This window comes from Dipodomys ordii, unplaced genomic scaffold (assembly GCF_000151885.1).
Source record: "Dipodomys ordii isolate 6190 unplaced genomic scaffold, Dord_2.0 Scaffold64, whole genome shotgun sequence".
Lineage (NCBI taxonomy): Eukaryota > Metazoa > Chordata > Mammalia > Rodentia > Heteromyidae > Dipodomys > Dipodomys ordii.
This window is the reverse complement of record NW_012267280.1, coordinates 1279986-1296799: the sequence shown is the minus strand read 5'-3', so window position 1 is coordinate 1296799 and position 16814 is coordinate 1279986. Positions and strand designations below refer to the sequence as shown.

General features: G+C 55.1%; 1 protein-coding gene across 1 annotated transcript; it reads left to right on the top strand.

The window, feature by feature from the left end:
• Window positions 1-1408: 1408 nt before the first annotated feature.
• On the top strand, window positions 1409-13471 carry Thop1 (thimet oligopeptidase 1). Its single transcript, XM_013022909.1, has 12 exons — window positions 1409-1558; window positions 4330-4542; window positions 6782-6930; window positions 7707-7814; window positions 7904-8006; window positions 9104-9264; window positions 9808-9943; window positions 10103-10469; window positions 10719-10920; window positions 12039-12354; window positions 12618-12754; window positions 13062-13471. Exons 1-12 carry the CDS (start codon window positions 1543-1545, stop codon window positions 13215-13217), a joined length of 2064 nt encoding a protein of 687 aa, XP_012878363.1. The 5' UTR covers window positions 1409-1542; the 3' UTR covers window positions 13218-13471.
• The last annotated feature ends 3343 nt before the right edge of the window (window positions 13472-16814 follow it).

Genomic DNA, 16814 nt, shown 5'->3' with positions numbered 1-16814 from the left:
CTCTACCACTGAGCCACCTTCCCAGCCCTACATAATGGAATTTTACACAGCCATTAGAAAGAAAAAAAACAATGTCATTTGCAGGGAAATGAATGGAAGTAAAACAAATCATATTAAGTGAGGTAAGCCAAGCCGAGAGAGATAAATGGCACATTTTTTTTCTGATTTGCAAAAATTAGACCTAAAATACACCGGGATATGATTTTTTTTAAAAAAAGTCATGAGACCAAAAGAAGATACTCAGGAGAGAAACAGAAAGGCACAAGGCCTAAGTGCCTTATCATGTTTATATAAAATAATGCACATATGTAAATGGACTCCAAGAAATGGAAACAAATCTCTTTTCTTTCAAGTTTTTATTTATAATCTTTATTTTTGATGATTCTGTCTACTTTTCCTCATGTATGGTGTATTCAGAAGGGTTGTGGGTACAGAACTGGAGGAATAAAGGGTAAAAGGGTAAAACACTTGGTAGGTGTGACGTACCAACACCTACCTTGATTGCAAAATCTTGTGGGCATTCATCCACTCTTATGGATGCTGGAACCTCAGGTTCTCAACTTGGGACTCTATCACTGAGCCACACCTCCACTTCAGCTTTTTGGTGATTAGTTGGAGACAAGAGTCTCACAGACTTTCCTGCCCAGGCTGGTTTTCAACTGTAATCCTCAGATCTCAGCTTCCAAAGTAGCTAGGATTATAGGTGAGAACCACATCCATCCTCTTATTTACACTGCTACCTCTGTGCCTGGTCTTTTGAGCTAAGGATTCATCACTGATGAAAGTGAATTATACAACTCATGGGTGGAGACAGGAGGGAAGGACTGGGAGAGGATGAGGGAACAGAAGACACTGTACGAAAGGAAATGTACGTGTCACCGGACTCGTCATTGTAATCTCTCTGAACATCACCTCTAAAATAAGAATAAAATAAATTAATAATTAAGAGAAAGGAAGGAAGGAAGGTGGAAGGCAGGTTTCAAGCTATAGAATGCTAGCCTTGAGTGAAAAGGCTCAGGGACAGCACCCAGGCCCTGAGTTCAAGCCCCAGGACTGGCAAAAATAAAAAAAATAATAAAAATTTAAAAAAATAAAAGAAAGGGAGGTAAGGAAGCAAGCTACCAATGAATTTCGGGAATCTGAAGCCAGGCCAACATCCTTGCAGATTCAGAGGCTCAGAAGCATCAGGTGTGTGCAGTTTCCATGGAAACTCTCTGGCCAAATCCTCCTGGCAGCAGCGTTGGGCGGGTGGGTGGGACCTGGGGGGCTCCGCCCACACTCGTCTCTGAGAGCCAATAATAGGCTGGAGCGACGCCCGTCATCAACGAAAATGGGTGGAGCCTCAGGGCGCCGGCGCCTGGCCGTCGGTGCGCACGCGCCCTCCCAGCATGCCTCGGGCGCGCGGGCGGCGGGCACCTTAGTCTGCGGAGCGCGGTGGTGGCGCCGGGTTCCACGGGGAGCTGAGGCGCCCGCCGCGGCTCAGGCGGCCAGGCGAGGAGGACCAGGTACCGGCAGCAGGCCGCCGTCGCAGACCCAGTCAACATGAAGCCCCCCGCAGGTACTGGCTGCCCCTCGCCGAGGCCCGGCTCGGGGGCACCCGGCTGTCCTTTTATCACCCGAGCGCCTCCCGGGACCGTGATTTGGGGCCTAAGACCCGGGCCGAGACACCGTGCAGGGATCCTCAAAACCGGGGCTAGGAGGAGGGCGGCGGGCGACCCCGTCTCCCTGGTCTGGGGGAGGAATTGAACCCACAGCGTCCATCCAGAAACTTCCACCACGGATGGGATGGGTGGGGCTCGGTGGTGGACTGTGGTTAGACCCTTCCTCCCTCTCCTTTTCCTCCCGAAGGGTCATCCCACAAAATGTAAATGAGCCGTGGGAAGTAAACGTGGTGGAGGCTGTCTTAGGGGGAAAGAATTCCCTAGAAGAGTTCCCGGAGGGCTTCTCGGAGGTGGTGGCCTTGGGACCGAGACTCTAGGGGAGAAGCAGTTATCCCAGAAGTTGTCCAGGGGAACACACACACAAATAGAAGTGAGGAGCCTTTTTTCTCCCAAAGGCCATTTGGATGTTAATAACCTTGTCAGGCTATATATGAAATTGTAAAAATGGGAAGCCAATGAGAAGCATATAGTGTTTGTCCTGTTGTGCAACAAATGATTTCCTAGGCTTGATACAACCCACTGGCCCCATGTTCCCCATCACTGGTAAGCTGGGATTTTTTTTTTTTTTTAAGATCAGGAGACACTATTGGGTTTCATTGGGGAACACTATGACCTGCATACTACATTTTAGAAAATCATTGAAATTGTGTGACGCCTATTGCTTAGATCCTTGCCTAGCCTCTAAGTTCTTTCCCCTCAGCCTACTTAGTAATGATGATAATTAGTTATTTAGCTTTCTGGAAGGCAGGAATGTCGTCTACCTTGTTTGCTGATGAATCCTTAGCTCAAAAGACCAGGCACAGAGGTAGCAGTGTAAATAAGAGAATGGGATGTGGTTCACACCTATAATCCTAGCTACTTTGGAAGCTGAGATTTGAGGATTAGTTGAAAGCCAGCCTGGGCAGGAAAGTCTGTGAGACTCTTGTCTCCAATTAATCACCAAAAAGCTGAAATGGAGATGTGGCTCAGTGATAGTCCCAAGTTGAGAACCTGAGGTTCCAGCATCCATGAGAGAGTGAATGCCCACAACATTTTGCAATCAAGGTAGGTGTTGGTAGGTCACACCTATAATCCTCGCTACTAAGAAGGCCCAGATCTGAGGATTACAGTTCAGAGCCAACCTTGGCAGGAAAGCCTACCAAAAGAAGCCAGAAGTACAGCTATGGCTAAGTAATAGAGCACTTGCCTTGAGCAAAAAAGCTCAGGACTAAGCCTAGGCCTGGAGTTCAAGCTTTAGGACTGGTGCGTATGCACACAAAGATTTTTTAAACCTATATCCTTCCCAGAGTGGGTTCAGATAGTTCTAGCTCCTCTTGTTCCCCACCTTGCCTGACTTCCCAACCTCTTCCCCCTTCCACTTTTTTTGTGTGTGTGTGTGCTGGTCTTGGGGCTTGAACTCAGGGCCTGGGCTCTGTTCCTGAGCTTTTTTTCTCAAGGCTATATAGGTCTACCACTTGAGCCACAGGTCCACTTCATTTTGGAGAGAGTGGTTAATTGGAGATAGTCTCACAGTCTTTCCTACCTAGGGTGGCTTCCAACCTGGATCCTCAGATTTCAGCCTCCTGAGTAGCTAGGATTATAGGCATGGGCCACCAGCACCCAGCTAGAAACCCTTCTTCGTTGTCGTCGTCATCTTTTTTTTTTTTCCTCCAGTCCTGGGGCTTGAACTCAGGGCCTGAGCACTGTCCCTAAACTACTTTTGCTCAAGGCTAGCACTCTACCACTTGAGCCGTAGCACCACTTCCAGTTTTCTAGTGGTTTATTGGAGATAAGTCTCTCGGACTTTCCTGCCCAGGCTGGCTTTGAACCGTGATCCTCAGATCTCAACCTCCTGAGTAGGATTACAGGTGTTAGCCACCAACGCCCGGCTTAGAAATCCTTCTTGATTACAAGTTTAATTCAACACACTGTTCTCTTTCTGCCCTTCTGAAGTCTCAGAGGCTGTGCAGAAGCTTTGCCCAGTTCTCACCAAAGTTGCTTGGCTAGAAAAACCTTTCTTTGGGGCTGGGAAGCTGGGCACTGGTGGTTCACTCCTGTTACTCTAGCTACTCAAGAAGCTAAGATCTGAGGATCAAAATTCAAAGCCAACCTAGGCAGGAATGTCCATGAGACTCTTATCTCCAGTTAACCACCAGAAAACCAGAAGTGGTGTTGTGGCTCAAGTGGTAGAGCGCTAGCCTTGAGCTGAAGAGCACAGAGACAGTGCTCAAGTCCAGAGTTCAAGAGCCACGACCAACCAAAAAAAAAAAAAAAAAGTCTCATGGAGTTTCCTGCCCAGGCTTGCTTCCAACCATGATCCTCAGATCTCAACCTCCTGAGTAGCTAGGATTACAGGCCTGAGCCACCAGCACCTGGGTAAGGGTGGGGATTTTAACAACATGAGCAACAGTTGAGGCTGACATGTTCTGTGGTGGCATATCAGGCCCTGTGAGGCACTGAACAGCATAGCTTCCACCTGGTTTCTACCTATGCTGAGCTAGTGGCTCCTTTCCTTCCCCAGGCTGTGACCATCACAGCTGGAGGGGGCTCAGGGATACCTCCCCCTGCTCTAGAGGATCAGTCTCTCCTTTCCCACCCCCATAACCTCTGGGCCTAGCTTACCCCAGTTACTTTGTTCCCAAGTGTGGCAGTCACACGAGATGAGCCCTGCTTTGCTTCCTCTGTCCAGCCTGTGCCGGGGATGTCCTGGACTCTACATCGCCATGCTCTGTCACCAACTACCTCAGGTGGGACCTGAGCGCCCAGCAGATTCAGGCGCTCACCAAGGAACTCATCGAGCAGACTAAGCGCGTGTATGACCAAGTTGGTGCCCAGGAGTTTGAGGAGGTGACCTATGAGAGCACGCTCAAGGCATTGGCCGACGTGGAGGTGTCCTACACAGGTGAGGCTGGCTCAGGGCCTGGTGCCCAGGAGGCAGCGTGACAGGGGTCATGTGACAGACAGCTCAGGTGCCCATGCCCTGGCTGCATGGTGGCCCAGCTACTTGCAAGGTGGGTGTGAGCAAGACAACAGAGTCAGGTCTAGCGGGTTGCCGTCATCGGGTGCCCGTCCGTGCCCTCCTCCAGTCAGCCTGCTTCCTGGTTGTGCCGTCTGAATCCAGCCCAGGTGGCAGCCTGGAAACTCAAGCCCCCGTAGCCACCTCCCCTCCCAGTATTTGTATTTGTTTTCTGCCTGAATTCTAGAACTGGGTCTTTGTTGCAGTTTCTTTTTTTTTTTTTTTTTGCCGGTCATGGGGCCCGAACTCTGGGTCTGGGCGCTGTCCCTCAGCTCTTCAGCTCAAGGCTAGCGCTCTACCACTGGAGCCACAGCGCCACTTCTGGCTTTTTCTGTTTATGTAGTACTGAGGAATCGAACCCAGGGCCTCATGCTTGCAAGGCATGCACTCTACCACTGAGCCACCTTCCCAGCCCCCTTTGTTGCAGTTTCTGTACCCTATTCTTCACTCTGTTGGCTTTTCTTTTTTTGTGCTGGACCTGGGGCTTGAACTCTGGGCCTGGGTGCTGTCCCTGAGCTGCTTTTTGCTCAAGGCGAGCACTCTACTACTTGAGCCACGGCATCGCTTCTGGCTTTTTTTGGAATAGTTTTATTAGAGATAAAAGTCTCAAGGTTTCCTGCTTGGGCTGTCTTCAAACTGCAGTCCTCAGATCTCAGCCTCTTGAGTAGCTAGGATTACAGGTGTGAGCCACTAGCGTCCAGCTCTCTTGGCTTTTCTTTTGAGACACCACTTGCTACATTCATGGGGCAGGTTTCAAACTCCCAGGCATAATCAACCGCCTCATTAGGCCTACTGAGCAGATTGGGTGACAGAGCCACCGCACACTGCTTTTTAGCCGGTGTCCTAACTCATTACCTGAGACCTGGTCAGTTACCCAAAAAAGAGTGGTTTTGGCTCAGGGACCTGGTTGCTGGAAATGAAGATGGGGAAGGCATCCGGTAAGGGCTGTGCTACCTGAGTCACAGCAGAGGGGAGACTGGCCTCAGGGAATGAGCCCTGGGCAGGGCGGGTACCTAGAGGACTACAGGACATAATGAGATCTCCAGCGATCCCTTAGGAGCAGCCTTTCCCTGATCCTGGCCTCCTTGTTCCCCTCAGGGACCCCATGGGTTTCGTAATCAAGCGGAGTATATTTGTGCTCTCCCTTCCACCTCCTACTTCAGCCTGAGGCCTTTGCCTAGTTCTCACCACACAGGTTCTTCTTCAGGCTTCTGCTTAACCTGTGAGGACCTGGGATTGGAAATGATATCCCATGGCCCCTTCATAGTGGTCTGCAGTATACAGGGGTCAAAGGATCGAGAGACCTTGAAGCAGGGCTCTCTGGACGAGTGGACTTCTGCCCTCATGGGCACAGGTAGCTCATAGCTGTAATCCTAGCTATTCAGGAGGCTAAGATCTGAGGATCACAGTTTAAGGCTATCCTAGTCAGGAAAATCTGGTAGACTCATATCTCCAGTTAACCAACAGAAAAGCCAGAAGTGGATCTTTGGCCTTGAGGGAAGAAGCTAAGTGACAGCACCCAGGCCCTGAGTTCAAGCACCAGAGCACACACACAAGAATATTCCCTGAGCGGGCGCCGGTGGCTCACACTTATAAACCTGCTACTCAGGAGGCTGAGATCTGAGGATCACGCTTCAAAGCCAGCCTAGGCAGGAAAGATTGTTAGACTCCTATCTCCAATAAACCACTAGAAAACTGGAAGTGGGGCTGTGGTTCAAGTGGTAGAGCACTCACCTTGAACTGAAGAGCTAAGAGAAAGCACCCAGGCCCAAAAAAAAAAAGAATATTCCCTGAATTTTACGTTGGCATTCTCATGGGTCCCTGATGCACAGATGGGTTAATTACCCCAGCCTTGCACCTCTCAGACTGCTGGTGGTTGGGGCTGCTGCTGGACAGGGACAGCGAGTGGGGTCAGGCTCTGGGTGGGGATCGGCATCAACTGTATGAGTGACTGCTTTGGGTGCTAGGTTAACTTTACCAGGAGCTGGTTCCCCAACCGCCATCAAGCAGCATCTCCTTCCTTCCCTGTCTTTTCTGGGCATCCTTCCTGCTGCCTCTCCCCTCCCGCGCCCCAGTCAGCACCCCATGACTCTGATGGTACTGTGTCCACTATCACCCATTGCAGTGCAGAGGAACACCCTGGACTTCCCGCAGCACGTGTCCCCATCCAAGGACATCCGGACGGCCAGCACAGAGGCGGACAAGCAGCTGTCGGAGTTCGACGTGGAGATGAGCATGAGACAGGACGTGTACCAGAGGATCGTCTGGCTGCAGGTGAGGGCCGGTGGGAGCCACGTGGTGCCCAGTGGGGAGCCCCAGCACAGCAGCCAGTGTGGGGGCCTGCGGCCCCTCACAGCCATCTCTGCACATCACTCCTGCTGTGGCTTAGCAACTGCCTTCAGTGCCCATGGGACTCCATTGTCTTCCTCCCAGCTTGGCAGGGTTCTTGCTGTTGCTGGGCTGTGTTTGGTGATGAGGACCCCAGGGGTCCCCCCTGCTGCCTCTCACTATGGCTACTGGGGCCCAACATGGGCAGCATGACCAGCCTGGCTGTGGAGGTACGGGTGTGTGTTGGGGTGGGGCGGGGCGGGGGGGATGTGATGGCTTACTCCGTGGTGCTGGGGAACCCAGGCCTCACCACGCTTGGCCAGTGCTTGGCCATTTGTCCGTTGAGTTTCTATTGAGACACTAGTTGGTTCACAGCCAGTAACACGGGGCACTTTGCCTGATTCCCACTGGTGCCACGTTGTATAACATCAGTACAGTCCTTGGCCAGTGCCACCCACGTCATGCCAGCGCAGAGTCTTCCTCCCTCTTCCTCTGCGTCATCTCAGCTAGGCTGCTTCCGGCCACACCCTCAGGGACACAGGCCACAGGCCGCCACCTGTGAGCTCAGCAGCGTGGTAGCCAGGCCTGTGGTGTGGGGTTGGTTTTCAGGAAAGCCGGCTGCCATGGGAGTAGCTACAGTGTCTGGTCCCCACTGTGCAGGTAGCCGTGGCACCGCTGCCTGCCCTGCCCCCTGTCCCCCAACATGCTGATCTCCTTCCTAGGAGAAAGTGCAAAAGGATACATTGAGGCCCGAAGCCATGCGGTACCTAGAGCGGCTCATCAAGCTGGGCCGGAGGAACGGCCTCCACCTCCCCAAGGAAACACAGGAGGTGAGTGGGGTCTCCCAGGAGCACCCCAGCAGGGCTCCCACATGCGCTCACCCATGGCCCTCCTCCCACATGGCCTTCTTGCCCTTCAGAAAATCAAGAACATTAAGAAGAAGCTGAGCCTCCTGTGCATCGACTTCAACAAGAACCTGAACGAGGACACCACCTTCCTGCCCTTCACGCGCGAGGAGCTGGGTGAGCTGCAGTGCACGGGACAGCCGCGAGGAACCGGCGCTGCCGCCTGCCTGGGTGTCCTGGACACAAGCACAAAGCCTTCTCCTGGTGGACTTTAGGGCTTGGTGGACAATGGGCTTCTAAATCCTTCCTTGGAAAGGCCAGTCGCTGACCCAGCTTTTGACTGAGAACAGAAGCCCAGGGCCTTTTTATGTGTGTTTGAGTTTTGAGATTGGGTCTGTGGGAAATCTCCTGGGTTCTCTGTTCACTCCCTAGCAGTCTGCTTTGTCTGTGGTTTTTTTGTTTCTTTTGGTGTTACTGGTACAGATGCTTCATGCTGAGCCATACCTCAGCCCTTTTTTGTCTAGTTGTCTGGCAGAAAGGAGCCTGCATTTTTGCTTAGGGCCAGCCTTAGATCTTGACCCCATACCTATGCTTCCTACAAAGCAGGGATTATAGTTGTATGCACCAGTATGCTTTTCTGTACCCATGGTCAGGTGAGGACTAGCTTTTCTGCTCCTGAGTCTTTTTTTTTTTTTTGTCTGTCATGGGGCTTAAACTCTGGGCCTGAACATTGTCTCTCAGCTCTTCAGCTTAAGGCTAGCACTCTGCCACTTGAGCTACAGCGCCACTTCTGGTTTATTGGAGATGTTTTATGGCCTTTCCTGCTCAGGCTGGCTTTATACCTGGATCCTCAGAGCTCAGCCTCCTGAGTAGCTAGGATGCTGGTGAGCCACCAGCACCCAGCTCCTCGAGTCTTCTTTGAGGCAGGACCGTCCTCAGCCTGCTCTACCTTGCTGTGTATGGATGCCTGTGGGATTAGCTCCAGGCATCCAGAGCCCGCTCTGCGCTCTGCATTAGGGGTTGGATTTGAAAGTGGCCAGGGACAGTGTTTAGGGTAGGGGAGTGGGGTGCCCACTGCCTGGGTCAAAACAAGCCTGAGAGGGAAGCTGGCCTGGTCATCTTTTAGGAAAAGCAGGTTCTCTCTGTGTCTTCCTCTCCCCTTCATCCTTTCCCCCTTTAGCTCCCCCCCCCGCCCCAGATCTCGGGGGCTGGGCACCCCCACTGTTGGTGCATGCCAGCCCCTCACTGCGCTGCCTCCTGTCCTGCTCCTGCAGGGGGGCTCCCCGACGACTTCCTGAACTCGCTGGAGAAGACGGAGGATGGCAAGCTGAAAGTCACCCTCAAGTACCCGCACTACTTCCCCCTCCTGAAGAAGTGCCACGTGCCTGAGACCCGGAGGAAGATGGAGGCGGCCTTCAACTGCCGCTGCAAGGAGGTGAGGCGCCTGCGCCCCTCTGCCCGTCCTGGGCTCTGCCTCTGGCTCTTCAAGCCAGGCAGACGCCCGCACGGGACACCGCGTCCCTGCTCCAGCTTGTGCCTGTGCAGGCTCTGTGCCCATCTCTCAGTGAGGATGGCTCCTGGTTCCTAGAGGCAGCGTGGGGTCCACACTTGAGATCCAGGCCCACACTGTGTGCAGCTGGTGGCACAGAGGCAGACAGGCACCTTTGGGTGCTGCCAGGGCCACTTGGTTCTGAGTGGGCCCTGCATCTCCTAAGTGACAGCGCTGCATAGCTTGCTTTTGGCATAGTGGTGACACCCTCGGGGACAGCTTGTCCTGTCGGAGCCCTGTCTGGTTTTGAAGAGGACCCTGGACTCACCCACAGCTCTCCTGACAGGAGAGGCATGGGGGCCACTGGGCAGATGTGCAGGGGCGCTGGGCGAGCGGGTGGAGTGGAGGCATGCAGCCACCCTGGGCCCCGGGCAGGATGCAGGCGTGGCTGGCTGTAGGCATGCAGCCGACGCTGTGTGTGGCCTGCAGGAGAACTGTGCCATCCTGAAGGAGCTGGTGGCCCTGCGTGCCCAGAAGTCCAGCCTGCTGGGGTTCAGCACACATGCTGACTACGTCCTGGAAATGAACATGGCCAGGAACAGCCAGTCAGTGGCCACCTTCCTAGGTAACCCGCAGACCAACAAGGATGGGGTGCAGCTGCCCGCCCCCCAGGCGTGACTCTGGTGGACTGGCATTGGCCTGGCATCTGGTGTGGGGTGTTGGTACCTGCTCTGTGCCCCTTCTGGCAGGAGCCGGATGTCAGAGAACGCCCCCTCCTCCACAGATGAGCTGGCCCGGAAACTGAAGCCCCTTGGGGAACAGGAGCGGGCAGTGATCCTGGAGCTGAAGCAGGCTGAGTGTAAGAAGCGGGACCTGCCCTTCGACGGCTGCATCAACGCGTGGGACATGCGCTACTACATGAACCAGGTGGAGGAGACGCGCTACCGCGTGGACCAGAACCTGCTCAAGGAGTACTTCCCCATGCAGGTGGTCACCCAGGGGCTGCTGGCCATCTACCAGGAGCTCCTGGGGCTCTCCTTCGCCCTGGAGGAGGGTGCCAGCGTGTGGCACGAGGACGTGCGGCTCTACTCCGTGCGGGACACGGCCTCAGGGGCGGTGATCGGCAAGTTCTACCTGGACCTGTACCCCAGGTAGGAACCCCTTCCCCAGCAGCACCACGGGAGGGAGGCACACCTGCCCTGCCCACACCTGGATGCGGGCAGAGGATCCTGGGACCACAGGACAAGGAGATGTGGGTCAGTTGCAGAAGTAGACGCCCAGGGGGCTCTGGTGAGGGAGCCTAGCCCCTCTGCCCAATAGCCCGGTGGGATGGTGGAACGTGGGGTGGAGCAGAGTGGACACGTGGACAGATTCTGACCCCATCTCCCCGTGCCTCCCAGGGAAGGGAAGTACGGCCATGCAGCCTGCTTCGGCCTGCAACCCGGCTGCCTGCGTCAAGATGGCAGCCGCCAGATCGCCATCGCAGCCATGGTGGCTAACTTCACCAAGCCCACGCCAGACGCCCCGTCCCTGCTACAGCACGACGAGGTGGAGACCTACTTCCATGAGTTTGGTCACGTGATGCACCAGCTGTGCTCGCAGGTGTGTGCTGTGGCTGTGGCGGCCCTGCTCTCTAGCTCCCCTTAAAATGCCTCCCCATGGTGATGGGGGTTTCCCTTGTCTCAGACCTGCAGGCGGGAGCTGGGGTGAAAGCATCCGGCTGCTTCCTCCTGCAGCCATCTGACCTGGTCTTAGGAGCTGGACAGACTAGATTAGCCACCTGCCTACTCTCTTTAAAGACACCATAAGCTGTCACCTTGTCCCCTCTCTAGCCCCTGCCCCTACATGTCCCCTTTCTGTCTCTGGATCCACTTATTCTAGATGCTTCCTATCAATGAAGCCACACACTGGGGGCCTTTTGTGGGTGCTGCTCTTTCCTGAGCACAGCGGCCTCAGGTCCCTCCATGCTGTAGTGCAGCTCACAGTCTTGTCCTGTTCCTGGCTGGGTAACTGTCCTGTAAGGACATGACCATGCTTTGGAAAGGTGCGTGTGCGCGTGCGCATGCGCGTGTGCATGCCAGGGCTGGGCCCTGGACGCTTAAGTTTTTTGCTGAAGGCTGGCTTTTTTCCACTTGACACGCCTCCACTTCTGGCTTTTTTTGGTAGTTCATTGGAGATAAGTGTCTCACATTCTTTCCTGTCCAGGCTTGGGTTTTTTGTTTGTTTGTTTTTTGAGTCGGTCGTGGGGCTTGAACTCTGGGCTTGGGCGCTGTCCCTGCACTCTTCAGCTCAAGGCGAGCGCTCTACCACTTGAGCCACAGCGCCACTTCTGGCTTTCTAGTGGTTTATTGGAGATAAAAGTCACAGACTTTCCTGCCCAGGCTGGCTTTGAAGTGTGATCCTCAGATCTCAGCCTCCTGAATAGGTAGGATTCCAGGCCTGAGCCACCGGCGCCCGGCATCCAGGCTGGTTTGGACCCAAGATCTTCAGGTCTCAGTATCCTGAGTGGCTAGGGTTATAGATGTGGGCCACTGGCTACTTCTGGTGTTTGGATGAGCCCCCCTAAGCACAGCCTGCATGCTCCTTATGCAGTTAAGGCTCCCCTGGCCCTGTGGCCATCTAGTCACATTGTGTGTGAGCCCCAGTGTACCTCTGGCTGGCCTGCGAGAGGGCTAGCGGTGAGCAGCCAGACCTCCCTAAGGCTGTGCCATCCTTTGCAGGCGGAGTTTGCCATGTTCAGTGGGACCCACGTGGAGCGGGATTTTGTGGAGGCGCCATCACAGATGCTGGAGAACTGGGTGTGGGAGAAGGAGCCGCTGCTGCGCATGTCCCAGCACTACCGCACTGGCGGCACCATGCCCCAGGAGCTGCTGGACAAGCTCATCAAGTCCCGGCAGGCCAACACCGGCCTCTTCAACCTGCGCCAGATCGTCCTGGCCAAGGTGGACCAGGCCCTGCACACGCGGTCCGGAGTGGACCCGGCCGAGGAATATGCCCACCTCTGCCAGGAGATCCTCGGGGTCCCAGCCACGCCAGGTAGCTACTCCCACCTCCCACAGCACAGCCTCGCACACCCAGGCCTGTAGTGCAGCTCTGTGGCGTGGCTGCCTAGGACACCATGTTGAATGGACACTCGTGTCCTGTTCTCTCTCAGAGGGGATACCAGGCCATGTGGTGTTAGGTCCCGTGGTGGTAGGCTGCTCAGCCCCCTGCAGGGTCCCCCAGAGAACCAGCTGCCGGGGTCCTCTGTCCTGTGAGGACAGAGCCTGAGTCCTGAGCCTCTCCCTGTGTCTGCCCAGGTACCAACATGCCCGCCACATTCGGCCACCTGGCGGGGGGCTACGACGCACAGTACTACGGCTACCTGTGGAGCGAGGTGTTCTCCATGGACATGTTCCACACGCGCTTCAAGCAGGAAGGCGTGCTCAACCCCAAGGTGAGGCCCTGGGGCGTGAGGGCCTGCTGCTGGCCCTGCGGGTTCACAGCCCATGGCCCTGGGGCCTGAGTGCCCACTCCAGCTCATAGTCTTCCCTGGCACCAAGTCTGTGCCCCTCCCTCACTGTGCCCACGGGCCTCTGGAGGCACCCACAGGCCTCTGGAGGCACCCACAGGCCTCTGGAGGCACCCACAGGCCTCTGGAGGCACCCACAGGCCTCTGGAGGCACCCACAGGCCTCTGGAGCCTTGAGTGGGTAGGGGAGCCTCCCACCCCAGTGGCCGGGCTCAGCTCCCTGTGTCCCCCAGGTCGGCATGGACTACCGGACCACCGTCCTGAAGCCCGGCGGCTCCGAGGATGCCAGCGCCATGCTGAAGCTCTTCCTGGGCCGAGAACCCAAGCAGGATGCCTTCCTCCTGAGCAAGGGGCTGCAGGTGGAGGGCAGCGAGGAGGCCGCCTGCTGACAGCCCCGCCCCTGCCACACCTGCCGCCCGGTGCCTTAGCCCCAACTGGGACGGGGTCCCAGCTGCGATCCTGGGGCCTGATGGGCGGGGCAAGCCCCCAGCAACTCGTCATCATTGTCCAGGCGGCAGATCCCCTGTGGGCAGGGGCCAGCCGGGTTGGCTGGGGGAGCCGCCCCATAGGTGGGGTGTGGGCGAGCACCCCCGCCCAGCTGTCAGTTCCTACTGCGTGGTCCTGTGGGTCAGCCATTAAACACTTGAAGGGCACTCCCTGCCTGGTTCTTACCCGACCTCTCCATCCCATGGGGAGTCCAGCCAGGTGCCAGGGTCCCACCCACAGCTTCGGGGTGCTCTGGTCTCTTGTCTGCTCCACTTTCTCTGGGTGTGACGCGCCCCCTGGGGTCTGGGGAGGCCATGCTGTTGGCTGGGGGTCTGCCCAGGCTGGGAAGCGAGAAGGGCCACAGGGCTGTCTGCTTCTGGCCCACATCCCCCCTACCAGAGTTCTGGAACATTCCTCCCCATCTGTACTCAGCTCTGGGTCACTGTGGGACCAGACTTGGCGCTCAGGCTGTGGGAGGTTGGCACCTGTGTGCATATAAGCTGCGTGTCCGTGGGGCCAAGGGGAGGTTTTGCGCCTCTGGCTTGTGTTCACTGCAGAGTTGGGGGCGGCACCAGTGCTGGGAACAGGTGGTGTGGGCTGGGCTGCCCTCCATGTGCTGTGTTCCTGAGGTGGCACCATGGCCACCTCGTGCATGCAGTCTCTGGCCAGGCCTGCTCCCCTTCACGTGGCCTGAGAGCCTGGGTGTGGAGCGGGTTCTCAGCGGAGCTGGCAGCAGGCTGCGTGGCCGAGCCCACGCCAGGCCCAGCAGCTGTCACTTAGGCCTGAAATACCCAAAGGGAACCGCAGCAGGGTGGGGCTTTTGCTGCTGCTGCCAAGCCCCCAAGTGGGCCTCCCTCTGGCCTAGCATGAAGCCAGACAAATGCTGGGGAGTTGGGGTGAGCTGGGCACGGCCGAGGACAGCTGCAGGAAGGATGTGTGTCCACCAGCTTGGACAGCTCTGGGACTTAACAATAGTATCCCACCCTCAACCTGCACTAGCTGGGCTATCTTTCTGGATAGGGGCTCTGAGGCCATGGGGCTTGGGGCAACTGGGGAGCAGCTTGCTGGTTTTGCACTACTGTGCACCAACGCTGCCAACACCTTCACCTCTGGTCAGGGAACTGGGTAGGGGCTTGCGTGGCCCTGGACTTGTTCCCACAGCATGAGCCAAAGGGAACTAGACAAGCTGCGTATCTTGGGTTCTCAGTAACGGGAAGCAGGTTCTCACAGGCCCTTTGTCAGGGTGACCCCAAGGGGCTAGGCTGTGGCCCATGGGTGAAAACTTGCTTGCTTGGCCTGGGAGGCCCTGACTCCAAACCCCAGAGAGCTCGGGCATGCTGTCTGCCGGGTAGAATGTGGCTAAAAGGTGCTGGTTGTGAGCCTCAAAGCCGCCCTATGCCAGGTGCTGGTGACTCACGTCTGAAATCCCAACTACTCAGGAAACAGACCTGAGGATCACAGTTCAAAGTCGGCATGAACAGAAAAGTCTGGGACTCCTCTCCAGTTATCCACCAAAAAACTGGAAGTGAAGCTGTGGCTCTAATGGTAGAGTGCCGAACGTGAGTGAAAAAGAGAAGGGATAGCACCCAGGCACTGAGTTCAAGCCCCTGGACTGGCACCAAAACAAAAGCAAAAGCTACCCAAACCAGTCCAGCAGACCCTGAAGCTAGCTGCACACCTCTGCCTTTAACTCCCAGCCCCAGATCAGAGCAAACAGTCTCTGTGGTTTGGGAGCTTCTGTGGTTTGGGGTGCTATTTGTTACAGCAGTTCTAGACTTGCGTGATTTCAACATCCCCCTTTCCCTCCCAGGGATAAGGTCACATCTTGGCTAAGTCCTGGTGCATCTGTGACTTCCTACGTCTTCTCTGTCCTTACTGCACTTGGAATTCCTTCTCAACTTGAGTCACTACTGAACTCCCTATAAGTTGCCTTGTGAGTTGTGAACAGCACACACCCAGTTCTCAGACTTGTGGTCTGTGTTCAGGCCATCACAATGGCTTCTCAGTATTTGCAGTCCACTGTGCCTGCTGTACTGGCTGTGCCCAGCAGGTGACAGTGTCACCCCTCAGCCTCACCTCCCCCTACTCAACACATTCCTGGTCCTCAAAGGAACTTGGATAGGGCCCCTGTAAGTCCTCTGGAAGATGGCTTTCTCTCCTAGACCAGCCCATTTAAGGAGTTGCAGTCTAAACCGCCACCCATTTCGGATCCAGTAGCCACCACAAAAAAGAAGCAGACATCAACTCTAGTGATTTGTTTCACCCAACATAGTGAACATGGCATTACTAGAAACTGCTAATAAGATATAGATTTCTTTTTCAACCAAAATCTTCAGAATACTTCAATTTGGAAGTCACATTTCAAGGCTTGATAGTAGCCACATGTGGGCAGTAGCTGCTGTATTGTATAACCAAGAGAACAAACCAAGCATTGAGTTTTGCTTTGTGCTGGTCCTGGGGCTTGAACTAGGGACCTGTCAGGGCACTGTCCTGAGCTTTTTTTTTTGTTCAAGGCTAGCTCTGTACCACTTAAGCCATAGCTTTTCTGTCATTAACTAAAGACTAAAGCCAGGGACCGGTGGCTCACGCCTGTAATCCTAGCTACTTAGGAGGCTGAGATCTGAGGATCACGGTTCAAAGCCAGCCTGGGCAGAAAAGCCTGTGAGACTGATCTCCAATAAACCACTAAAAAACCAGAAGTGGCGCTGTGGTTCAACCGGTAGAGTGCTCACCTTGAGCTGAAGAGCTGAGGGATAGCGCCCAAGCCCAGAGTTCAAGCCCATGGCAGACAAGGGAAAAAAAAGTACGATTTTAGCTGGGCCCTAGTGGCTCACACCTGTAATCCTAGCTACTCTGGAGGCTGAGATCTGAAGATCCCAGTTCAAAGCCAGCGCAGGCATGAGACTCTTATCTCCAATTAACCACCAGAAAACCAGAAGTGGCACTGTGGCTTAAGTGATAGAGTGCTAGTCTTGAGCTGAACAGCACAGGGACAGCCCAAGCCCAGAATTTAAGAGCCACAACTAGCTGGGCGCCCGTGGCTCCCTAGCCACTCAGGAGACTGAGATCTGAGGATAGCGGTTCAAAGCCAGTCTGGGCAGGAAAGTCCACTCAGGGCCCAAGTGCTGTCCCTGAGCTCCTCTGCTCAAGTGGTCTTTGAGTGGTTAACCGGAGATAAGAGTCTCACGGTCTTTTCTGCACAGGCTGGCTTTGAAGCTCAATCCTCAGATCTCAGCCTCCTGAGTAGCTAGGATTACCAGCGTGAGCCACTGGCGCCTGGCTCTTTTTAATTTTTTAAAAACTTTTATTAAGGTGTTGTACAGAGGGATTACCATTTCATTTTTTTCTCTCTCTCTTTCTTTCTTTTTGGGTCCAGTTGTGGGGCCTGAACTCTGGGCCTGGCCGCTGTCCCTCAGCTCTTCAGCTCAAGGCTAGCGCTCTACCACTTGAGCCACAGCGCCACTTCCGGCTTTTTTCTTTTTGCTTATGGGGGTGCTGAG

Coding starts and splice junctions, on each gene's coding strand:
- Thop1 (XM_013022909.1), top strand. Junction 6,931..7,706: donor AGAGGATCGTCTGGCTGCAG/GTGAGGGCCGGT, acceptor TCTCCTTCCTAG/GAGAAAGTGCAAAAGGATAC. Junction 12,755..13,061: donor AAGGCGTGCTCAACCCCAAG/GTGAGGCCCTGG, acceptor TGTGTCCCCCAG/GTCGGCATGGACTACCGGAC.